At 34.3% G+C, this 26,123-nt stretch overlaps 1 protein-coding gene across 4 annotated transcripts in view; it reads left to right on the top strand.

Moving 5' to 3' along the window:
* The window catches only part of RUNDC3B (RUN domain containing 3B), a 136,229-nt gene that overhangs the window by 57,325 nt on the left and 52,781 nt on the right, over positions 1–26,123 (top strand). For 3 of the 4 annotated variants that reach the window (XM_037066124.1, XM_037066122.1, XM_037066121.1), the window contains exons 3-4: positions 8,069–8,202; positions 19,672–19,757. In XM_037066124.1, coding sequence (XP_036922019.1) covers positions 8,069–8,202; positions 19,672–19,757 — 220 coding nt within the window. Of the gene's footprint in view, positions 1–1,522; positions 1,574–8,068; positions 8,203–19,671; positions 19,758–26,123 lie in introns of all 4 variants that reach the window. The other variant, XM_037066125.1, reaches the window with a different exon arrangement.

Below are 26,123 nucleotides of genomic sequence, written 5' to 3'. Positions count from 1 at the left end.
GTGTTTTACAGCTAAGATCAAAATAATATGCATACCTGGGGCATAAAGGCCAACGTACTAACAGCTTTAAAAAATACCACCTAATTTATAAATTGAGTTTTATAATAGATTCAGTAATTATTTCCCACTTTATATTAGGGATTGATTAAATCATGACATGAATCTGGATATGATGTATCTCATTTGATACATTTTCTTGAAGTAAAATTTTTTTAAGGTTTTCCTGGAAATTGTTTTTACTTTGATAACTTTTCGATAAAGTAAATGACTTTACTTTGTAAAATGACTTTGATTTGTATCTTACAAATAAGATATGTAACTTTATTTTCATGGCAGAGAGTGCAAAGTAAATGTAGTTATACATTAAGAATTGGTATTCTAATATTTGCAGTGAGAGCAATGTTCTTATTTACATTTCAGTGCTGAGAAATTTTCATTTTTGTTTGTCATAGTTTTAGCACGAACATTGTTCTGATGTGGGCTTCACCTAGGGTACCAATTTATAGATCCTTTTGGATATACTTCCAACTTGAATTATTGGTTTAAGATATTACTAATGGAGGTAGGAACACTGAGAATGAATAGTAGACATGTAGCACAACTGTGTATATCTACTTCCTTTCAATTTCATACATTACTCACTGTGTTTGGTTTCATAAAGGGTCTAAGTGTGTGGCAAGGTGTGGGACTATATCCTATTGAAGATTTCATTGTTTGGTTATGAGAGAGGAAATATTTGTTGGGAATGTGACATTAGAAATTAGGCTTTGGAATATTCCTGTATAATTACATGAGGAATTTCTGAGCAACATAGTAAGAATTTATAGTACTCTTGCAGATGGTGATTGTTAAGCAGTAATTTGGAAGCTGCTTTAGGAAATAAAACAGTATTTTGCATAGAGTAATCATTTAGCCAGTGTTGGTTAAACTGAAGAACACTTTACCACATATCTAAGTGCTCTTCTCATAATGCAGAACCATACAAATTTTAACTCTTGTTCGGCCAAACAAAAAGAGAGAGAGAGAGAGAGGGAGAATTGCTTTTCAAAATGAATTTGTTTATAACTTTTAGAAAAGTTAACAGTGAAAAAAGCTTTTTCTTTTTGAAGTTAAAAACTTTGAGGCATATGTAATTCAATAAGTAATTTTCCTAACCAAACTTGTAAATTCTGAGATGCAAATGTAGCCAATTTAGTCAGGCTTCTGTTTATTTTGCATTCTGTCATCTCCAGTTTATTACACTTGGGAAAGAATGATGGGGGTAGAAGTAATCAGGGAACAATTTCTTCTCACTTATGTCTGTCACTTACATAACCCTAGTATCTCCAATAGATCGGCTACAAGAGACCAGCTTGATCTATGTGCTTAGAGTATAGTCATGTTCATCTTAACTGCGTTTAGTGTTTACTGTGTCAGAATTATGTGCAGCCATCTAATTTGGGCTATTCAGTTTGCAATGATAAACTTGATGGCAGGTTTCTTAAATATTTGTATGTTGTTATTGTTGTTTATTTTTTTAAAGAGATTTCCCAAAGTTGCCGATGGCTGGCTCATCTCCAAATACCTCTTCAAGGTACTCTGTCCTGGTGATATCTCCCGCCACTGAGCTGCAAGGGAGCATGGAATTGACTTACTGGGGAGGGCTGTATCAGTTAAGTGATCTTTTTTAGTACATTGCATGGGTTTTGTAAAGCTTTCTGTTTTTCTTTTTGTTAATTTAGAATGCACAAGTATGCTTATGTTAATTTTTATACACAATTTTTATAATCACAAAATAACCCATTTACTCTCCTTCCTCTCCATGTGACCTCCTCCATGTTCCCATTAAGCTCTATTGTTTTGAGCACTATTTTATTAATCAACTATAACTGTTTTATTTATATTTTATTAGAATGCTTAGTGATATATGATTTATTGCTTCCCTCCTCAATTTTGTAAGTGCTATGTAATAATATTTGAATGACATGCAAACCAGGGGCTCAGGAAAGTGGTATGAATTTTCAAAAATAACTTAGTAAAACATACACAGGCACTGTCAACAATAACTGTTTTGCCATTCTTGAACCATTAGTGAGAATATATTCCTTTTCTCCCAGGTAAAATGCATACTTTTATTCACTTATTCAGAATTTTTTAATTGAGTTCCTGCTGTATGAAAAACACTGCTAGACCTCTGCACTTGTGACCTAGCCATTAATTTTGTTTTAATTAGAAAAGAACTGTCATCATTTTACGAGAAAACAGTAAGACAAAGGATAGAAAGTAGAAGAAAAATGTCTTTTCATTTCCCCAACCACAATTCCCACAAATAATCATTTTAAACAATTTCTTTTGTTTATGTATACCCTTAATCAGTGCTGAAATAAATTATGCTTGATTTCTTCAGGTCTACACATTTATATTTATCTTTCTCTATGGATTTCAGCCTTTGGTACTGTAATTCAATCTGCCAGTATTCTAAACCTTCTATTAAAAATGCTGGTGGAAGAAAACAATAAAATTTTTGTATCCTAGTTGGAAAGATGGTCAAATTAATGGGATAAATAAATCTATTAAGTCAAATTCAGTTTTCAGAGTTGTAGGTGAACTTGTTTGTCTGAAGTTTTGGTTTTGCTTTTGGAAAATTAATAATTTATTCATTTTTATTGTACAGATACATACTTTAGATATTTGTGATGAACTTATTACCAGTGAACCAGAAATTAATTGTTGTAATAAGGGATAATAATTATATTTTATAGAATAGTAATGTGATTCATATTTGCTAAATAATTTCTTTGAAGTATCTTATAAGTAACATACAGAAATAGCAATATAAGTACAATGATCTAATCCAGATTTTGACTTCTTAAGATTCAGTTTAAAGTGTAAAGTTATTTTTAAAGTATCTAAATTTATTATTTTTTATAACAGTAATGATATTTTATTTAGAATATTATTCAAGGTCAAAATTTTACCTTCAAAGCTGAGTGGTTTAATAAATATGAACCTCAACTAATAATACTATTTTTTTTCAAGAAGAGATTCTAACCTCTTATAGAAATGGGAGTTTTCTCTGTTTAGTAAAAGGTAGTGAAAAATATCAAACTGATTTTATAAGTTAGCAGAAAGAAACCTAGGACTGTCATAAAATTTATAGTGGAAAGTTAAATATCTAAATATTAATATATTGCCAGCAATAAATCCACAAATAATCAATTTCCTTTAAGTATCTGAAAACATTTGCAGTGATACTCAGATGGTTTATTAAAATTTGATGTGACCATTTTTATTACCACATTTCACTATGTATAATGAGCACCCACTTTTTTGTGCACATTATACACCACAAAATACAGTACTGCCTGGATGAATAGGGGCTTCAAGGCAGTTGTCTTTGATATCGTCATCTAGGTGATGTGTTGTAACGCTAAAAGAACTTCAGCTTGTGAAACCTGTTTTTCATTTGTTCTTTATATAGTTAACTACTAATAAAGGGTGGAGAAAGGAAGTCACTTAACAGATTTATTTATATTTTATATTATAGTATCAAAAGATTATGTATAATTAACCACTGCTCAGTAGAGAACACCAATAGAAATTTTAGTTCTTGTTCTTAGAAAGAAGCTTTCATTCTAGCCAAAAAATTAAGATATAAGCAAAACACAAACAGTCTACGGCCATACCACCCTGAACGCGCCCAATCTCGTCTGATCTCGGAAGCTAAGCAGGGTCGGGCCTGGTTAGTACTTGGATGGGAAAACACAAACATATTGTGTGAGGTTAATAGATGTTTACCTTAAATAATATGGAAGAGTAAGTTTAGAATAATATTGGATCCTAGAAATCACATGTTATTTTTAGTGCTGAAAATGAGGCAGTTTAGTGGGAAAGATATCACATAGCTGTTAGTTACAGATCATCTTTTGGTCTAACAAACCTTTTGTGCCTAAAATGAATTAGAGTTAGATTGATGGAATGGGAATAAGTTTCAAAAAGTTATCTGTCACTGGTAAAAAGTCAACTTCTAAGATTTTTAAATATATACGTGTGTTTGTGTATATGTGTATGTAGATGAAAGCATATTATACATTTATACTCCTCAGAGCTTTAAAAAGAGAATTGTAATGACAGCATATTTCTTCTCTGGAATAAAATTTCTTTAAGATACAAATTAGTCAGTTTCTTGTAATGTGATTTGCTTTTGTGGCTATTTCTAAAGCAAATGAGAATATCTTAGAAGTGATTATTCATTACTTCAGTGGTTGTTTTTAAAGGCACAATCAGCTGGTAGTTGTTTTTTCTTTAATTTTCTTGTTGAATGCTGGTTACAAATTAAGTACATTTTTGCTGGCAGTTAATATTTGTTCAAGTAAAAGTGACATTCAAGTAATATTTCAAATAACCAGTTGAACCCTTCTGTTATTTTTAATTAAATCCAACCCTTTTCATAGATGCAGAAATTACTTTATTATTTAAATAAAATTCTAGGATATGCAGACAATTTACATGAGAACATTTAGAGGTTCCAATAAAGGAGGAATCTACCTTTTTTTAATCAAAACCAATCTTCTGAGTGTGAACAACAATTTAGTGTCTTGATTTACGCATTTTACTGGAAACAATACACATGAAAGAGGAGAGAAGAAGAATCAAGCCAAGTCCTCTTCAGGTCTAGTTTATTGAGTACAGTACTGTGAAGATACTGCTAGTTTTTTAACCCCTGCAAGTTATGGTGATACACCATCCTATTAATTGTTTGGTTCCTTATTTTGTACTCTGGGAAAACTTGTCATTATCTCTTGGGTAAAAGTTTTGTAGATCGCATAACCTATCCATAGCTGCGGTCCTGAGAATTTAGTGCCCTTTCCTTCTCTGTTTAACCTAATTCTAGATTTTTAGTTTTTCTTTATCTTTGTTTCCTCTCCTCCAAAATGGAACTTTTTAATATTCTTTTGGTTTCTGACAGCTCTACTTTCCTATTTTTCCTCAGCCGTGGCAGACTCATGAGGTTTAAAGTCAGTCACCAGAGAAACTGTGGGTCTCCCTGTCCCGAGGTCCCTGCCAGTGTTCGGTACTCCTTTTCCTGAGGGAGGTCTGGCAGCTATGCCTCTCTTCGTAAGATTACAGAGTGATTCCAATCAATAGTAGGTAAAGAAAATTGCTTGAGACTTGACACATTTTAGGGAGGTAAGCAGAGAATGGCCGATATGGGACAAGGTTAGATTGGGGAGTAAATTTTAAAGGATTTTCTAGGTTCTAAGCAAGTAATGGGAAAAACTTAACTTTATCTCATTTCCACTTTGTGGTGCAAGGGGAACCTGGGTTCCTTAACTGTTTGTGTGATAGCAGTAATAATAATAGTATTAGTTGTTAACATCTGTACTAGACTGTATAGTAATTGCTGAACACTCACTATGTAATCTGCCAGTGTTCTAATGGAGATACTCCAGTCACTGTTAATTTACAGAAGAAAGACTTAGAGTGAAGTCATTTGCTCAAGATTGCACAGCTGGAAAGTGATCTGACTCAAAAGCCTCTATTCTTAACCACTAGACATCTGCCTCCTCTCCAAATGGCTAACAAATTGATGATGTGAAAATTGCCCAACAGACAAACTATATAGAGATGCTGTTCCAGGAACTTTAACTAAAGAAGAGAGGAAGCTAAGGACAGTCCTGGGGAGACACTGAGAGGAAGAAGGGAGATTACACATACAGTGTTCCTGTGTATTTCTGTTTGTTGGTAATAATTCTGGATTTTTAAAGAGACCTTTGAGTTATATATTTGAGTAAGGATTTGTAGGTGCTCGTATATTTGTTTGTATATATACATATATGTAAATATATTTGTTTAAAATATTTGTAATCTAGCATGGAGACATCTTAAATTCAGAATGTCATTGAAGTATTACTGTAAAAAGATGATACTTAGATTTTTTAAAATTCAGATTTTTACACACGTTGCAATTGAAATGATCTATTTTGTGTTGCTTTATAAGTTGATTTGTTTAATAAATATTTATTGAATGCCCACTATGAGCCAAGTACTGTGTCAAGTACTGGAGATTGATTATTTCCATTGATTGATTATTATTTAAAGATAAATAAGGCACAGTCTTTGCCTTAGCATGTTTACCACTTAATATGTGAGACAATCAAGTGAACAAGTAATTATAAGGATAAGCAAGGGACTGACTCACTGTAGAGATCACACATGGCTTGACAAGAAGAGGAGGCCTTTAAAGTGTCCCGAATGATGATTGGAGTTACCTATCACTGTGTGTAGGCTTTCTGTTGGTTGATTAACCATAAGTATATTATTAGAAATACCAGAGGGATCCTTTTATTATTATTATTTTTTAGAAATTTTATTTTTTAAGATTTTATTTATTTAATTTTTTTAGAGAGAGGGGAAAGGAGGAAGAAAGAAAGGGAGAGAAACATCAATGTGTAAGAGACACATAGATAGGTTGCCTCTCACACTCCCCCAACTGGGGACTGGGTGTACAACCGAGGCATGTGCCCTGACCGGGAATTGAACTGGTGACCTTTGGGTCCATAGGCCAGTGCTCAATCTTCTGAGCCACACTGGCCAGGGTGGATCTTTTCAAAAATACCAATGCCTTAGCCCTGAAGAGCCTTAAAGGTATCTTTTTAAAAAATACCAATGCCCTAAAGATTCTAATTATTTAGTTTTGGTGGGGCCCAGGCATAAGTATTTTCAAAAAGAAGCCCAGGTATTTTTATGGCCTGCCATGGTTGGAAATTATTCAAATATTGTGTCAGATTATAGCTCCTAAAATGTGCTTGCTGACAAGAACACTTCTTGATGTTGCTTAGAGAGAAGCTTTTTGATGTGCTTGCTGACTGGGAAGGGAAGGTTTGAGATAAAAGTAATTAATTGCAAACATAAGCACAGATTTAAAAATATAAAAGCTAATATTTATACATTAAGATTAAACAATTTCTGCCCTGACTGGTGTGGCTCAGTGACTTGAGTGCAGGCCTGTGAACCAAAGGGTCACTGGTTTTACTCCCAGTCAGGGCACGTGCCTGGGTTGTGGGCCAGGTCCCCTATGGGGTAAGTGTGAGAGGCAACCAACCATGTGTTGGTGTTGCTCTCTCTCTCACTCCTTTCCCCTCTCTCTAATAATGAATAAAATAAATTTTTAAAAAAGATTAAGCAACTTCCCTAGGTAAGATCAGTTGAAGAAAGTATTAAGATGTCTCTCATCCCCTTTAAAAATACTGAGTACAAAATAGTTCCAATGGATCTACTACTCAAAGTCCTGCATAGGAATATTAATACTAAATGCAGTACACAAAGAGAACATTTCTACATCAACAAATACGTAATTACTCAAGTCTGAAAGGTTAGAATGGTAAGTTCCTGAAGGATTTCTCCTGGGTTGGTGACCAGAAGAAAGTGGATGAATGACAGTTACAGGGGAGTTTTATGGCTTTATGGAGGAGAGCGGGTGGGTAGAAGACTATGAACGGTTAGTGAATGTAGGAATCTAACTGATTATATTTACTTACAGGATAGACTGCACACATTGTTTCATTTTCTTAAAGTAGCCATATGAAGAATAAAAAAAAGGTTATGTTTATATTTATTAGTTTTTCTGTTTTTCCAAGTTGAGAAAACTTTAGAATATAGCTGGTGACATTTAATTAATGCTTAACTAGAGCCATCAGGAAAATTATCTGGGTGAGACATAAAAGACTATGTTAGAATAATAGTTTTTTAAAATTTATTTAATTATTTATTTTGTCTATTACTCCCATAGAATAATAGGGTATTAAACTGCAAGAGATTTCTTAGTGTATAGACCCATTTTACTTTGTTTAGTTGGACTTCTTGTTAAGAAAACTGTGATTTGGATTTATTAAATGTATTATCCAAAGTAACGTAACTAGGTAAAAGTAGACCAGGTGTAGGTTTAAGATTTGTGATATATTGAGATCAGTGCTCTTTCCATTATAGCACAACACACTGGCTTTTATTTTTCAGTTTTGTTAGTATTGTATTTCTAATTTTCTAGTTTAGTTTTCTTTTATTGTGTATTGCAATTTGTCTCCTGAAGGTCAAGTAACCTGGTTTGGTTATGAAAGTCCTCGTAGCTTCTGGGACTATATCAGAGTGGCTTGCCGGAAGGTTTCACAGAATTGTATCTGCAGCATTGAAAATATGGAAAATGTCAGTTCCTCTAGAGCTAAGGTAAGACGTAAATAATAGCATGCGATGTGAGTATGGGTCCACAGGAGCAGTCTCGACCCAATGAGAACATTGTGAGCTCTTTGCTATATAAAATATTTGTTTTCTTTTCTTTGTTGAAATTAAGCACTCGACTAAATTTAACATCTGTCAGAGGCCAGTTTCCTTTTCTATTGCACGTAGTTATTGTAGAATGCTCTTGAATCTTCACTTTTGTTTTATGAATAGCCGGAAGGGATGAAGCTTGTCATTACTTAGAAGAACAATGAAATATTTCCTATTCTTTAAATTTTCTATATTTTTGAACTACCTAAACCAGTGGCTCTCAGTGTCCTGTAGAACCCTGGGGGTCCATAATGTCAAAATGATTTTCATATAACAGCAAAATGTCATTTGCTTTTTGCATTGTGTTCACATTTGCATTGCTAATGCAGCAGCAATGGTGGGTAAAATTGCTTGTCCCTTAGCCCAAATTAAGGCACAAGCTATAGTAGTAATCATTGAATTCTTCCCCACCATCGACTCAGTTTTAAAAAAGAAAAAGCCACTTTCAGTCAAGAATGTCCATGATGGTTCAGTAAACATTATTAATTTTATTAGATTTTAACCTTTGAGTACCTATCTTTTTCATATCCTGAGTGACAAAATGGGAAGTGTGCAAAAAGCATTTCTGCAGCGTATTGAAACATGATAGTTGTATCAAGGAAAGTTCATGTGGTTATTTGCATTTTAAACTGAACTGGCCATTTTTGCCATATAATACTATTTTTATTTGAAAGAAAAATGTAGGAACTGCAGTCTTTTAGACATTTGGTAGGCATTTTTAAAAAATATATTTTACTGATTATGCTATTACAGTTGTCCCATTTCACCCCTTCATTCCCCTCTGCCCTGCACACACCCTCCCACCCACCTCCTCCCCCCCCCCCCACGTTTAGTTCATGTCCATGTGTCTTAAGTTCTTTAGCTTCTACATTTCCCCTACTATTCTTGCCCTCCCTCTGTCTATTTTCTACCTACTGTCTATGCTACCTATTCTCTGTACCTTTTCCCCCTCTCTCCTCCTCCCACTCCCCTGTCGCTGTCCCTCCATGTGATCTCCATTTCTGTGGTTCTGTTCCTGTTCTAGTTGTTAGCTTAGTTTGCTTTTGTTTTAGATGTGGTTGTTAATAGCTGTGAATTTGCTATTTCTTTACTGTTCATAATTTTAATCTTTTTCTGAGGTAAGTCCCTTTAACATTTCATATAATAAGGGCTTGGTGATGATGAACTCCTTGAACTTGTCCTTATCTGAAAGCACTTTATCTGCCCTTCCATTCTAAATGAAAGCTTTGCTAGATAGAGCAATCTTGGATGTAGGTCCTTGCCTTTCATGACTTAGAATACTTCTTTCCAGCCCCTTCTTGCCTATAAGATCTCTTTTGAGAAATTAGCTGACAGTCTGATGGGAACACCTTTGTAGGTAACTGTCTCCTTATCTCATGCTGCTTCTAGAATTCTCTCCTTCATCTTTATCTTGGGTAATGTAATGATGATGTGCCTTGGTGTGTTCCTCTTTGGGTCTAACTTCTTTGGGACTCTGAACTTCCTGGACTTCCTGGAAGTCTATTTCCTTTGCCAGATTGGGGAAGTTCTCCTTCATCATTTGTTCAAATAAGTTTTCCACTTGTTGCTCTTCCTCTTCCCCTTCTGGTACCCCTATAATTTGGATGTTGGACCATTTAAAGATGTCCTGGAGGTTGCTAAGCCTCTCCTCATTTTTTTGAATTCTTGTTTCTTCATTCTTTTCTGTTTGGTTGTTTCTTTCTTCCTTCTGGTCCACTCCATTGATTTGAGTCCCAGTTTTCTTCCCATCACTATTGGTTCCCTGTGCATTTTCCTTCATTTCACTTAGCGTAGCCTTCATTTTTTCATCTAATTTGTAACCAAAATCAACCAATTCTGTGAGCATCCTGATTCCCAGTGCTTTAAACTGTTCATCTGATGTCTGATGGGTTGGCTATCTCTTGGTCGCTTAGGTATATTGGCTCTGGGGCTTTGATCTGTTCTTCCATTTGAGCCATGGTTTTTTTTTTTTTTTTTTTTTGGTCTGGTCATGCCCATTCTGTAGTGAGGGGCGGAGCCTTAGATGTTCACCAGAGCAGGGCAACCCATTAGCTGGGTTGTGATGCTGTAGGTGGGGGCAGGGTCAGAGAGGGAACAATGGCGCTTGTTGCACTCTCTCTCTCGGATTTCAGTACCTCTGCTCCCCACAAGCAAATTGGTCCCTTCTGGTGCTGGTTCCCGGGTGGGTGGGCCTATGTACATTCTAGGACCCTCTGGGTCTCTCCATCGAACTCTTTTATGAGGCTGGGAGTCTCTCCCAGCACGTCATCCCCCACAGGTTTTCTCAATCGGTGGTTTTAGGCTTTATTTCCTGGTGCTGGGGCCTTGGGTTGCACAGGCTGTCTCTCTGCCCGTTTTCATCTGGTTTATCTGCACGCAAATGTGTGATCATGGTCAGCCAGCCACTTTGCGTGTCTCCCTGGGTCTGCTTGTTGACACCACACACCCGGGGTCTGCTGGCTGCTGCTTTTTCCTGCTGTGACCCCTTCTCTGCCGACTGCCAACTTTGCCCTTCTTCCTGGTCTGGATGAATAGTTGTTGGACTTCCGTACAGTTCAATTTTCTATCAGTTCTGGGTGCTTTTTTGTTTCTAAATTTGTGTTGTCCTTAATTTTGGTTGTGTGAGGAGGCACAGTATGTCTACCTACACCTCCATCTTGGCCGGGTGTCTGGTAGACATTTCTTAAATACAAATGAACAAAGTGAGTCTATTACTTCAAGGAAAACAGTTGACACTATTTGTGGCCATTAGTAAAATTAAAGCTTTTGTGTAAAAATTAGAGGTTTTGAAAGCTTGTATTCACCATCTTAAGCTTGATAGCTTCCCAGTAGTTAAAGACTTTTCTGGTAACGTTGATGTTAACAGATGTATTTTTTAATTGTTTAATGAAATGTGTTAACATATGGTAGACCAACAGTAACACACATTTACCAAATGACAGTTGCATGGTATTCTAAAATCATGCATGAGTAAAAAAATCCATTCCAAGTGCAATAGACCAATAGATTTAATGTAACACAGTATGAAAAGTTCATTAGGTGGTTATAGATTTCATGTTGAAATTAACCTTTAAGAAATGATTGCTTATTGAGTTTTGATGTAGAACCAAAGGAGAATATCCAGAGGTACCTGAAAAGGCTACTAAAAGATTTCTTTTTCTAACTATGTATCTTTGCACAGCTAGATTTTCTTCATGTGCTTGAATTATAACACCACATTGTAACGGGTTGACTGTAGAAGCAGATACCTAGTTCTCTTTAATTAAGCCATATATTAGGGAAAAAATGGAAAAACATAACCACTTTTCTCATTAATATTTTTATTTAGAAAACATAATTTATTCATAAAATGTCATTTATGTTAACATATAATGGGTTTATTTTTTTAATTAATATTTTACAGTTTCTAGTTTTGATTTGTAATATAGTAAATAGCAATTAAATATAACCTATATAAAGGCTCTTTGGAGTCCTCAATAATTTTTAAGATTGTAAAATGTCATAGCTGCTGATATAAACTGTATCAGCTTTAGTTTAGGAGGTTTTTTTGTTAATTGGATTGTCATAGTAGCTTTCCTTACTACTATAATACAATAATTATTGAAGAATCTAGTAGAAAATAAAGCTTGAAAATAGTTATGTATGGTTTTAAATTTTTTTTTTTAGATTTTATTTATCTTTAGAGAGGAAGGGAAGGAGAGAAGGAGAGAAACATCAATGTATGGTTGCCTCTCCTGAGTTCCCTGCTGGGAACTGGCCTGCAACCCAGGCATGTGCCCTGACTGGGAATCGAACCACGATACTCTGGTTTGCAGGCCCGCGCTCCATCCGCTGAGATACGCCAGCCAGGGCTAAAATAGTTATGTATGGTTTTAACATCAAGACATAATTCAGTTCATTATTCCATGATTATAAACATAAATTGTAAGTGTGCATAATGATCATCTTTTTAATGAATAGTTTCTAAATTTATTGTTCCTGTATCTATTTTTATTTAGAAATTCTTTTTGAAAAATTTGGTTTGCATAACTGACTAACATATATTGAATTTTAACCATTTTGTAAAATATGAACTCAATGTTTAACTTTTAAAAAATGACTTATAACTCATTTAAATTCAGTGACGTAATTACAAACCTAGTAAAACAGCTTAAAATTGATACTATGGAAGTGTGTTTTGGATAAAGTGGATAGCTGTCATACATGCCACCTTTTGAAGATGGGCAGTTTGCTTTGTGAAACTGCTGCTCCCTGCTGCGCAGCCTCCCTGGATCTCTAACCAAGGGCTTGTCTGAGCCACGGCTACCTTTCTGCTTCATTATCTAGAGCTCTTTCAGATTGGATCGGATTTCTTCCGCCTCCCATATTTCTTAGGCCAATAAATATCTTCACTTTTAAGTCAATTACAACTACATCTTTTAATTAAAAACTTTTTTCTCATAGGTGTTTTATCTTGGTTTTTATTGTATGAAATAGGTTTTTTTTTAGTCACAATTATTGTCTTCATCCTTTGGCCTTCATTTTCTTGAAATATTGAATTTATTCATTTATTTACTTTCTAATTGTCTGGTCTACAGGATTAAAAAGGTACAGTGTGAATTCTCCTTTGCATCTTTGTTGAGTTTGTATCAATTTTCCTTATGGTTTAAGAATAATATCTTGTTTTTTGTAGGTTAACATGAAAAGACTAGGTATAATTTGAATGAACCAAGCCTATGAAAATAGAAAGTACCCAGGTGCTACATAACATTTTTTCTTATGTTCAACTACAAAGCAGGAGAGATTAACATGACAAGTATGTCTTAAATTCTTCAATATAGAAGAGCATATATTTATAGAACCTGCACACATCAAAATACAAAAAGTAATCGAAACATTAACAAACATTAGAAATGTCACATTTGGATCTGGGTGGACCCAAGAAATGCAAACCCTAGCTCACTACCTTTCTTAGTGAGACTCTTGGGATTAGGCCCTGCCCAGCAAGATGCTGCCCAGCAGAGAAGGTTAATATTTATTTTGTAAAAAAACAGTGTTCAGTATCAAAACACCACAGAACACTCATGTTCCAAAGCCAGCATTTATGTTTTTATGTTTTTGTTTTGAGCAGGCCTCAAACAGATTCCACTTAGTGGGAAAGAGAGAGCTATGATTTGCCTGTTTATTCTGCGAAAAATCTGCAGGCAAAGATTGCTTCTGTCTTTATTCATTGTGGTGGGAAGAGAAAGTACTTAATCTACTCAGTAAAGCACACCTGCCAAGTGTCAGGATTGAAAGATTAAACAAATACTTCAGATGGCTGGTTTACTGAGCCTTTGAGCTACAGTCTGGTTGACTAGTAGCATACATAGTGCTCTCATCAGGCCTTGACCCTAAACAACGTGCAATTCAGTACACTTGAGATCAAAACAGGGCTACATTTTTAAAAGCAATATAAAAAGCCAGATTCACTCCAGTTTCACTTTTAGGATTATGTGGGTGACATATTAAACAAAGGAAGACAAGATGCACTCTAGAGCAATGACTAATTCAGCGTAGAAACATTCTGTAACTGTAGTTGAGTTGATTGAATCAGGAGTATCTGCATCCCAGCACCACTGTACAATACAGATTCATTTTGTAGAAACTTCCCACCATGGGAGATCTGGTACATAGTCACTGTAAGCTAAGATGTGCGAAATACAGACTTTTCCCTTTGTTTGCTTTGCCTGTGACTAGTTGAGCCTATTTTCTAGAGCCTAAATGTAACCTAGTGATGGAATAAAATATTTGAATGGAAGGTCATGCCTATAATTGTTCCATCTCAGGTATATTTGCATTTGGTTTTTCTACAGTATGCAGGGGTTCTGGGACATAGGATTTCTGTACATCAATTTTTTTAGGTTTCAGACTAGAATTAGTCTTAAAAAATAACTTCATCTCAACAGTCCTATTTCATTTTCTTTTGAACTTGCCTGTCTTTCCCATCTGCTGTTGGGCTGATTACTTATAAGCATAATGTATGACCTCTGCCAGGAACTCCCCTAATTGCATATAAGTTACTATTATTGATTTTGAAGGTATCTCTGTTGGATTTTCTTATTATTCCAACTGATTTCAAGCTCAAGAAATCCTTTTTTCCCTTTAGTTTTATTTTTCAGCCTCAAAGTATGAGCTCTTAAGTTCTTCCTGTCTTCCTGTATGTTTTACGTGTGGGTATGTGTGTGTTTTATTTCTTCTTAAGAATGGTTATTATTTTTGTCTAGGTCTGGCTTTCCTAGTTTGTGGTTGCTTGCCCTTTACATTTCATCTCTCACTGAATTTAAGATAATAGGCCAATTTCTGAATGTACTAGTCATGTCAATCATTTGTATATCCATGTGTCCCTCTATCTGATAAATTTTTATTGAGCACCTATACCATGTCAGAACTATGAATGTAATCCTTAATGCATTCATATGATATATGTCCCTAATCCTGCCTAGTCTTGTTTGTCTCTTCTTGTTTACTTTTTCCCTTGAATCCAGTGTCGTCACTGCTGTGTCCCAGGGGCAGGTTAGCTAAATGTTCTAGTGAAAGAGGCAGAGGCGGAGGGGCTACTAATCATAGCTACACCAGAGTTACCAAACTCTCTAACTTTACAGTAAGAGATAATATTGCAAGGAGGCTATTTGTATGATCATTTTCTGTTATTGACTCACAAGTTTATTTCCCTTTATAACCACCACTTGACATTTCCTATCCCTAGTTCTTTATTATGATGATCCCAAATCTGGCAGGATGTCAGAAATACTTAGGTAGTTTTGAAAATAAAACAATGTCCCAGAAGAAAGCAAAGATACTCTGATTCTGCCCATTTGTTTAACACTGTATCTAGTTTAAATACTAAGTTCACACAAACCTTTTTTAAAATATTGCATTTTTATGTCATTTCTTTTTTCCACTTCTAACTGGTGGCTCCAGTGCCTAGCTATGAGTAAGATATTTATCTCCATTAGTTTTGTTCACTTACTTAACAAGTATATATTGAGTGCCTACTGTGTGCCAGAAACTTGTAAATGCTGAGGATACAGTGGCAGTGTTGGAAAAGATGGCAAAGAACCATGTTTACGTCCATCACATTTTAGTAATACAACAAACAAGTATATATGTAATATCTCAGAAGTTAGAAAGTGATAGGAGTGGTAGAAGTCATAGGGAAGGATCTGTGAGGCAATAATACTTGAGTCAGGATGTGAGTTATGGGAAGGAATGTGCCGTGCAAATATTAAGCTGAGAAAGCAAAGTGTAGACTAGGAGATACAGTCATGATTAAGAGTTTGGATATCATTCTCAATTCAGTGGGGAGCTACTTGAGGGTTCCTTTTTTGAGTTTTTTTAAAAAAAGGAATAGGGTATGTAATCCGATTATATTTTGAAATGATTAATGATTAATGATTAGTACAGTATAGAGAAAACATGAAAAGGAGGGGTCGGAGCATAGAATCAAGTTAGAAGGGTTAATTGGCATCTAAAAAGATGATCATGGAGTGAGGAATGAGTGATACTTACTTTCAAATATCCTGAAAACAGGATCGCTTTTATTAGAGGAACTTTTCTGCCAAGAACAATGATAAAGGATGTGTGAAATACATAAAGCAACCAACTTAAGACGTAAGAGAAGAACCAAGACATGAGAGCTTCAGTGGTCACAATCCTGGAGAGGATGGTTTATGAAGTGGGCGCTACATTCACCTTGGCTTTTAGCCTGAGGGCATTTGTTCACTTCATTATAGAGGCTAAGCAGAGAGTGTAGAGGTTTAGTGTCTTTGAGCTAATGAAACAACCTGGAGCTTGGAACTGCCAGTGACACCAGGACTTAATCGAGAGAAAGAACTGCAAACCAGTGTGCCTGAACTTATACATACACTGATCCTGTGAGATGTTTGCCAACTCTTAGTCATCTGAAGCACAGAGCAAAAGTCTCATAAGTCAAGCTGAAAGTAGCAGGTAGGAGGCTTAAAAAGCCAGTCAAAGATTTCAGTCCTGTACTGAAGAGACAGACCTTAGAATTCAAGGTCAATCTGATTGGAGGGGACCTGTAAACACTTCAGGCTTTTATTTGAGACCCTAGACGCCATCCCTTGGAAGTAAGGGACATTGAGCCTGAAAAAGGTCTAAACGTGGTCCCTTAAATGGTGCATGGTGATTTTCAAGTTAATTGTCTACCTACCAGGAGAAAAATTAATCTATCCTAGAGAAAAATAGCACTAGAACCACTACAGATTTTTATATACAGTGTCTACTATGCAATCAAAAATCACCAGGCATTTCAGGAAACAAGATCAAATGGCCAAAACTGAGACATAAAAAAACCCAAACAATTGAACCAGACTATGGGAGATGCAGATAATGGAATTCTAAGTAATTATAATAGGTTCAAGAAAACACAAATAAAGATAATAATTGAGAACTGCAACATATAAGAAAATCCAAATAAAAACTACAAAGTAACCATTTATAATGAACACACAAAGAACATATACAAAAAATCGATCATTTGTTGACTTATAATTTATCTCAGTGAATTTTAGAGGATCAAAATCATACAAACTGTTCTCTAATGACAATAGAATTAAGCTAGAATTACTAATAAAGATAATTTAAAAAATGGTTGACTAGCAGAAATCAATTTCATGGATGAAAGAAATTACAATTAAAATTAAAAAATATTTGGAAAGTAATGATAATGAAAATACACACAAAAAAATTTCTACTTAGAAGAAAATAGGTAGGCCTGAATACGCTTTTATGTATTTTTTGAAGTAGAATAAAAGCTGAAAATCAGTCTTCAAAACTTTCATCTCAAGAAGCTATTGAAAAAAGTAATAAATTCAAGGTAGAAGGAAAGAAATAATGAAGAGCAAAATTTCAGTTAAATTGAAGCCAATGTACACTGGAAGAATATCAACAAAACCAAAAATTGGTGTTTGTAAAAAGATTAATACAATTTGATAAACTTCTAGCAAGATGAAGAAGAAAAGAAAGCGATTATAAATCACTAGTACCAGGAATGAAGAAGAGCCCCACCCCAGAGACCCTACAGATATTAAAAATTCTAAAAGAAAATATTATGAATAACCTTGAACCTATAAATTTGAAAGTTTAGATGAAATGGGTAAATTCTTTGAAAAAGAATCTATCACAGAAGAATCCATCACTTACAGAACTAACACAAAAAGAAAACATCTGAAAATTCTGATACCTGCTAAAGAAGTTGAATCTGTACTTAAAATCCTTTCCCTTATAGTTTCATTTTTAAATTGAATTTTCTTATTATTATGGATATGTAAGAATTATTTGTTATTTATGAATGAGTCTTTTGTCAAATACATACAATGCAAATATCTTTGCCCACTCTGATTTATCCTTTTATTTTCTTAAATGATTACAATTCCCTGAAATAGGAAGGATGGTAGAGTATATGGGTATTAATTCAGTTAGGTTGGTCAGTTTGGTGGTTGTGAGATGAGTTTCCTGTTTTCTAGTTGTCCCATTTTTTTCCCCCATGTGGTGAAATAGGGATAGTATTGTAACCCAACTCACAGTTCTTGGGAGGATTAAATATTTTGATGTATATATAAAGCTCTTACAACAGAGCCAAGAATATATTATTACATTCTAAACATGTGTTGACTACTCTTGTTTTAAAAAACAGAAACCTTCAGTGACAAATTCATATTTGTGTCTCTGGAAAAAAAAGCAAAACCTCATTGGTTCACCATTACCTGACTAACTGGTAAAGGCTAAAATGATAACCTAGTTTTCAGTTTTTTCACTCCATGGGCCCAAAACTTTTATAAATGTCTATTTATCTTCTGTACTAGTAAAAATTCTTTTGTTGAGAGAAATGGTTAAAATCATCACAGTTTATTTTCACAACATAACAGAGAATTCCACAAACATCCAAGGACAGGAAACTAGGTGTAGCCCAGCTTTGTATGGATTGAAATTAATACATCAGGAAGCAGGACTTCCTCATATTTCTCGTTTAGCAATAGCATGGACTCCAGTGTTTTACTTTCTCTGGAGGGCAACTTTCCCTGCTTCTGTTTTGAAATCCTGGCCTTTTGATTGTCTCTGTGTCTTTTAAATTTCGAGAATCTTGAGCCTGCTGGCCAGTGGCTTGCCTCTTCATTCTGTGGTTCCAGTCAGCCTCAGCTAATTGTATGTTCTCCTGGGCTTACTCATCGAGAACAAAGAAGTGAGCCCTGGGGAAGTTAAAACAGGATTGAGCTTGGTGGGCAGATTGACTGGCATGCTAACTGCACTCCTATCTTCCTCTGCTTCTCAACAATACTACTGCTTCTAGCCTGACAGGTATTATCAACTGTCTATATTTGACTCCTTTTTGGTCCTTCCTGTCTGAGAGTTTGGTGAATTTACTAAAGTTGGAGTCATTTCTGAAGAATGCTTTTTTTCTCCATACAGGTAGTCGACCATCATAGGTATTGATTAATGTCACTCTTATTCCCAACTGTCATTACAGTGTTTTGATTTTCTGTGTAGTTGACCTTCCTGGACTTTCTGGAGATCTGTGAAAGGATTCAGTGAAAATGACAGTAATTGAATTTTAAAATTATCACTACAGACATAACCTCTTATATTCTTTCATTCTAAACAAATAGTCCAGAAGAAATGTTTTAGATTATAAAAAAATTAATTGGTTAGTCCCAACTAAGTGAAAATAAACTATTCACATTTAGTCAAAATTGTCTGTTTCTGTGATTTTGTGCTAGACCATGCTTCTGGGATATTTTTGTTGTTTGTTCTTTCTGGTTTAAACATTTAGTAATGGTTTCTTAGAATGTTCTGGGGGCATCAAATTTAGTAACTCATGATTTGGATGCATGATAAATAATGAAATTTGGTTCATAATTAGTTGTCTGAAACCTCCCTCTGGAAGGTTAGGTGAGGCATTTTCTTAAGCAAGTAATGTGAAAATCATTATTTTTTGTTACAGAGAACGGACTCTGTGTCTCATGCTTTCCAAGGGGATTCATTTTATCAGGCTTGTTGATCTGGGCATAGTTACATCTTCTGACTACATTCTATGATTTGAAGGAGACCATAATCCAATGTATTCTTAACTCAGAATTAATAATTCTCTTTCTTCCAAGGATAGAGAATTAGTCAGACATGCTTAACCTATACATTCAGAGAAACAAAATCTATTCTATATATAATAAAAATTTACCCATTATCTACTTAAAGACCTTTAACTTTATCAAATATGTTTTGGATGAGTTCTTAGCATATTAAAATGCTTATATTGTTGATGATGCCATGAGAAAAAATGTTTTAATTTCTAATGTCTTTTCTTATTTGATTTTTTCTTCTTCCTTTTAGGGGAGAGCCTGGATCAGAGTAGCACTCATGGAAAAACATTTGTCTGAGTACATCTCCACGGCTCTGAGAGACTTCAAAACAACCAGGTTTAAAACTCCTTTTAATTCTCAAATATGTACTTTAAAGAGTCACAGAAAGACTTAGAAATGAGAATAGAATGAAGACTCATTCATTTCTAAAGTCTTTGTTATTTCCTACTTCTCATGCCACTCAAATAAAGTCACTGTCTTTTCAGGAAACTGCAGTTTGTCAACTAAACATAATCTGCCTTGGTTTATCTTTTCAGGCTTCACATTATGCCTGGGATATCTCTTTTCAAATTATTTCTCATTTTCACTTTTTTCAACACTTGAAGTTTCATTCTTTGTACAGACTTTTTCTTCACTACAGCATTGATTTCTTTTTATAACAAAGAACATAAGTAGACCATTTCTTTAATTCATATATATATTTATATGTATTTAATTATTATAAATATTTATATAATTCACATATATATATATATATTTATAATTAATGAGTGTTTGACTGTGTCTCTAGGGTAGTCTGTAGCAATGTTGTTTTTCTTGGGTTGTATACCGTGTTTTGCTGTGTATAAATGTGCACCTACGTTTTTGGGCCAACTTGCAGGGAAAATTTTTTTTGTTTTAATTTGTTAATTAAATTATTTATTTATTTATATTTAGATACTAATTTTTTGTATTATGAGGGAATATTAGCATTTATTTTTGAACATATATGCTACAAGAAATTTTATGTGACATAATTATAAAACACAAGAACAGATACAAGATGTTGCAGGAACTAGCCATGTGTAATGCACATCCTTATTTTTCCTTCAAGAATTTGAGCAAAAATGTGTGCATTATACACAGCAAAATACATTATATGTACTTTAGAGATGTTATGCTGTGCCATGTGAAAAACAGGACTTTCTTAACTTTTATGGTAATAAAAAAAGGTTCGTATTTGGACAAGAGTGTTTCCTATCAAACTCTGGTCTACTAATTAATGTTTATAGCTTTTGTTAAAGAAACCACTTTTCTCCATTTCAAAAGTATTTGTAAATGAAAATATTCAGTAATTTCAATACCATAGACATTCACTGTTCAGTATAGTAGCCACTAACCACATGCTATTATGGTCAGCACTGCCTTAGGCACTTTTAAATTACCACACTTATATCAACCTCATTAACCATATTTCTGAAAGAGAAGGAAAGAGGGACACTCTAAACCAGTTTTGGTAGAGAAAATTAGGCACAAATATTAAAAAATTATATATCTAGAATCTTAATTTTCATGTCCTAAAGCAGTATTTGATATTTTGGATTAGGAAACAAATATGGGCATTTATTATGAGATACTCTGTCAGCTGACTAGCTAGTACAAATTACAGTATCATTACTTAGGTGTTTCTAGGTTGTTAGGTAATAAAATAGTAAATTTTTCATTTGGAAGATAAATACTATCACAGTTATAAATTCGACCAGGATGTAAAGATGTTACATCCATTTACCAGGATATAAAGATAAGTAACAGAACTATTTGCATAAAGTAAATCTGGTATATACTTGTTGAATTATTTGCAGCAATATAGTACTCTTGGGATATTTCTAAAGATGGACAGTGGTGTGAGGATGGACTTTAGATTTTTGTATGATTTCCTCTTTTATTTTATATTAAATTATTCTTTAAAGACTTCTCTTTGGAATATCTACTCTATTGATTGATCTTTTTATTCTTTATTGTATTTATTCCATTGCCATTTAGTCCCCTTGCACCCCCCTCCCCACAGCAATCACCACACTGTTGTCCATGTCCATGAGATAAACTCTTAGATATTTGAAATGAACATTATGACATAAAACATTTGTTTCTTTTATTTATCAGTACTAATAAATGAAAGATACTAAATGTGGAGGATACTAAAGCTTTGAAAATAAAAATAGTATCAGAAAATTAGAGATCAAACCTAAAATTCCTAAATGAGTGAAATCAAAAGCAAGTTTACATCTCCTGTACAATAACAAGATTGAAGTAAAGTTATGATAGTCTTTTCTAAACAGACATTATAGCATTAATAATATCTCTTAAGTTGTTAGTCCTGTTTCTCAGTTTAGGCAGTTGGGTGAGCTAGAAATAACTCCTGAATAGAGTTTTTTAGATTGAGTTACTTTAAATATTTAAAAGGAAATGCTTTTTGCCTTGTTCTTAGGTGTTACCTGGTTTTTTTTAATGAAAAGGAAAGGATTCAGCTCAAAAAGTTTATGAAGTAAAAATATTCTTGTAACAATATATAAACATATTACTCAAACAGAAACATTGCTTAGTATATGCTTATACACATAAATCAATACATATACACTCACAGTATTTTGCTGCGGATATAATGGGTCTGTAATTTGCAAGAATGGAACTAAGTAGGGAGTTATTTCAGAATTCTTATTTCAGAAGTAAGCTAAAAAATGCAGTTGCAAAAATCTTTTTTACAGCTATTTACACTATTTTTTTTTACTGAAATCAAAACAAAGAAATTTCTTAATTGTAAACCTCTAGCCAAAACATATCTATTTTGAAGGTTAGGTTTGTAAAAGACAAGCAAACTATTGGAAAGAATAGTTACACCTTACCTTTTGTCTGGATGGTCCCTGGCATACGTGCTGTAGAACTGAGAAATGATCTCTAATCCTTTAGGGATCTTTAGAGTATCAGACTGAAGTGATTTCTTCTTGCTCTATTCTTCACTGATAAAAAGTAATGACATCCTTTACAATGGTGATGCAAATTTTTTACCCTAGTATAGAAGGAGGAGCTACATGAGCTAACACAGGCCAGCTAGATGTACCAATCAGTGAAACACCAAGGATAAGATTTAGTGGAGGGACTATGGGGAACAGAACCTGTAAATCCTCATCTTGGAGTAAATGATGATGGCTCTAAAATATTAGAGAAATTTGTGTGATCTGTTTGCTAAGGTAGAGGATGTTGTGGTGAGCAATTGAAAAAAATTCTTTGAAAAGTTTCATGATATAGGGATTGAGATGTTTATTGGTAAATAGTCAGAATTGGGAAGAGTCAATATTAGAATCCAAGCTAAAAAAAAAAGGAGGGGAATTGTTTCAGTAGGTTACTGGGAGGACCTAAAAATAGAGAAGTAAGGTAAAAGCTGAAATAATTTGCTCAAAGTTTTTATTTTCCCTCACCCACAGACTGAAAAATAATTACAGAATTAAGCTAGAAATATAAAGGTGTCATTTGAAACAAAATTGAAAATATTCTGGTAAGAATTTAAAGTAGCAAATATGGAAAATGTAAAGTAGAAATAAATTAACTTTATAGAGATGTTTATTGATTTGTAATTGCATCACAGTAACTTAATTTATAATTATGAAAGTTGTGTTCAGAAGAAATGTTGATTTTCTCGATATTAATGTAGAATTAAGAAGATTGAAGTATAAAATAAAACTTTAAAAATTATCGAGCTACCATGAAGTGAAAAAAAATGAGTTGATATACATTTTCCTCAATTATAGAAAAGTAGATAGAATAGTGATAAATTATGAGCTCTTTCAAGAGCTAAAACTTTTGAATCTGAATCTGTTTAAAGTTTTACATTATTAAGATGAAAAAGTAAACATTTAAACATGTTTATGGACCAATGCCTTGAAGTGCATATAAAAAATAACTCAAAATGGGTGAGATTTAAATGTAAAAAACTCTTAGAAGAAAACATAAATATAAATCATCATCATGACCTTGGATTAGACAGCATTTCCTAGATATAATACTAAATACACAAGCCACAAAGAAAAAATAGATAAATTAGATATAATCAAAATGTAAAACTTCGTGTTTAGAAGTACACCATCAAGAAAATGAAAAGACCTACAGAATCGGAGAAAATTTTTGCAAAGCATTTATCTGATAAGGGACTTGTAGCTACAATATATATAAAGAACTGTTACAATTTAGTACTAAAAAAATATTTNGATTTAAATGTAAAAAACTCTTAGAAGAAAACATAAATATAAATCATCATCATGACCTTGGATTAGACAGCATTTCCTAGATATAATACTAAATACACAAGCTACAAAGAAAAAATAGATAAATTAGATACAATCAAAATGTAAAACTTCGTGTTTAGAAGTACACCATCAAGAAAATGAAAAGACCTACAGAATGGGAGAAAATTTTTGCAAAGCATTTATCTGATAAGGGACTTGTAGCTACAATATATATAAAGAACTGTTACAATTTAGTACTAAAAAAATATTTAAAATGGGCAAGAAATCTAAATAGACATTTTTCCAAAGAAGACATGCAAATGACCAATATACACGTGAAAGATGCTCAACATTTTTAGCCATCAGTAAATTGCAAATTAAAACCACAATGAGATACCATTGCATGCCCACTAAGATGGCTACAATCAAAAGAATACATAATAACAAGTGTTGACAAGGATATGGAAAAATTGGAACTCTCATATATTGGTGGTGGAAAAGCAAAGTGATGCAGCCCCTTTGAAAAAAGTCTGGCAATTTCTCAGAAGGTTAAACATACAGTTATCACATGACCTAGTACATTACTGAGAGAGACAGCAAGAGAGAGAGAGAATAGCCAAAGGCCCCATCAACTAATAAATGAATAGACAAACTGTGTGTTCTATAAAGTAGAATGTTTTGCAGCCATAAAAAGAAATGAAGTGCTTCTGCTGCTGCTCCTGATACTTGTGTGCTCGTTAGGTGCAGGCCTGATACTTCTTTTATGAAATTGCAGCAGAGGAGACTCCAGAGCTCACCATGGCTGTTGAAACCCAAGAAAACAGTCAAGAATGAGAACAACGGTCATGTTAATTTGAAGGTGGTGGGGCAGGATGCTTCTGTGGTACATTGTAAATCTCAGTAAACTAATGAAAGCCTATTGTGAACTCCAGGGTTTGTCAGCAAGGCAGACCAGATTCCCATTTGAAGGGCAGCCAATCAATGAAACCGATATACCTTCCCAGTTGGAAATACAGAAGGAAAATAAAATTGATGTGTTCCAGCAGCAGAGAACAAGTGTCTACTAAAGAAGGAACATGCCACTTTACTCCAGAACTCTGTTCCTATAGGCCAAGACATTCTCAGTAAGAAAACTGCAATTTGGTTCCACCATATTCAGCTACTACAGTGTATTTTTCTCTACTCTTTCATTTTTGCCTTCCCCCCATTCTTTTATTGTACATCAGATGAAGATGGAATGGGAAAAATACCAGTTCAGTGAAGATACCCCTTTTCCTTGTGCTCATGCTCATTCAGCTTTTATCATTATATTCCAGTAGATTATTTTGCTTTCACTGTTTAATAAAAACATACAAATCTTTGCATACCTTGTTTGATTGGAGAATTTTAATGTTTTTTTATTTGTCATTGTAAAGCTGAGTTTTATAACTCTTTTGTACATAGCTGTTCCATATCGCACAACCTGTTTTTAAGTAGGGATATATAACCAAAATAAATGAATCCTAGATATTTTTCTTCTAATCAACCATCTTGTTGTTTAAATAGACTTCTTGTTAACATTTTTTAAAGAAATGAAATACATGCTACAACATAAATTTTGAAAACACTGTATTGTCAAATAGCCAGTCACAAAAGACAAGATGGCATATGATTTTATTTATATGAGATATTCAGAACGAGTAAATCTGTACAGACAGAAAGTAGGTCAGTGGTTATGTGGGCTGGGATGGAGGGGTAAGATATACTGAAGGGAAATAGGGTGTGACTGCTAATAGGTGCATGGTATCTTTGGGGGGTAATGATAATATCTTTGAATATACTTAAAACCATTGAATTGTATTTTAAATGGTGAGTTATGCCAACTATCTCTCAATAAAGCTCTTTAAAAATTTTTTTAGACTTACTGAATTATATGTGGGGTAAGAAAGATAACTAATCAACCACTTGCCCCTACCTGCTTCGTGCTACTCACATATTGCCAGAGGCTCTTTTAGTGACTGAACCTAATGGGCAGCTGGCAAGTGGAGATGTATCTCAATGTGCCTTTGGCCTTTTACTGACCTGTCTTAGACTGATTACTGGCAGAAGCCATGGTATGCAACTTGGCCTCTCCCTACACATTTAGGCCCAGCTGAGGCAGCCATCAACTGTAAATCACTTTGTACCTCTTAAGAGGTAGCCCAGGGCTGGTTACAGTGTCTGACATTGACCTGCAGTGGAGTCTCACCCAAGAGACCCAGAACCAACACACCCAGTGACTGGCTTCAGATCACAGTCTAATTAGTCCACAAGTGACACACTCAAAAAATCTCATCACTCCAGATCCTGCTAGGGCCAATCGCTCAGTGCAGGTTAGCCCCAGTACAGTAGTCCTTACACTCTGGTTGGGGTCCATGTTCACAGTCAGCCAGGATGAAGGCCAGCCTCCCCCATGGACAGACCA

The sequence above is a fragment of the Sturnira hondurensis genome, unplaced genomic scaffold (assembly GCF_014824575.4).
Source record: "Sturnira hondurensis isolate 20B ecotype Veracruz unplaced genomic scaffold, ASM1482457v3 Scaffold0016462, whole genome shotgun sequence".
NCBI classification, from domain to species: domain Eukaryota; kingdom Metazoa; phylum Chordata; class Mammalia; order Chiroptera; family Phyllostomidae; genus Sturnira; species Sturnira hondurensis.
This window is presented reverse-complemented; position numbering and strand designations above follow the sequence as displayed.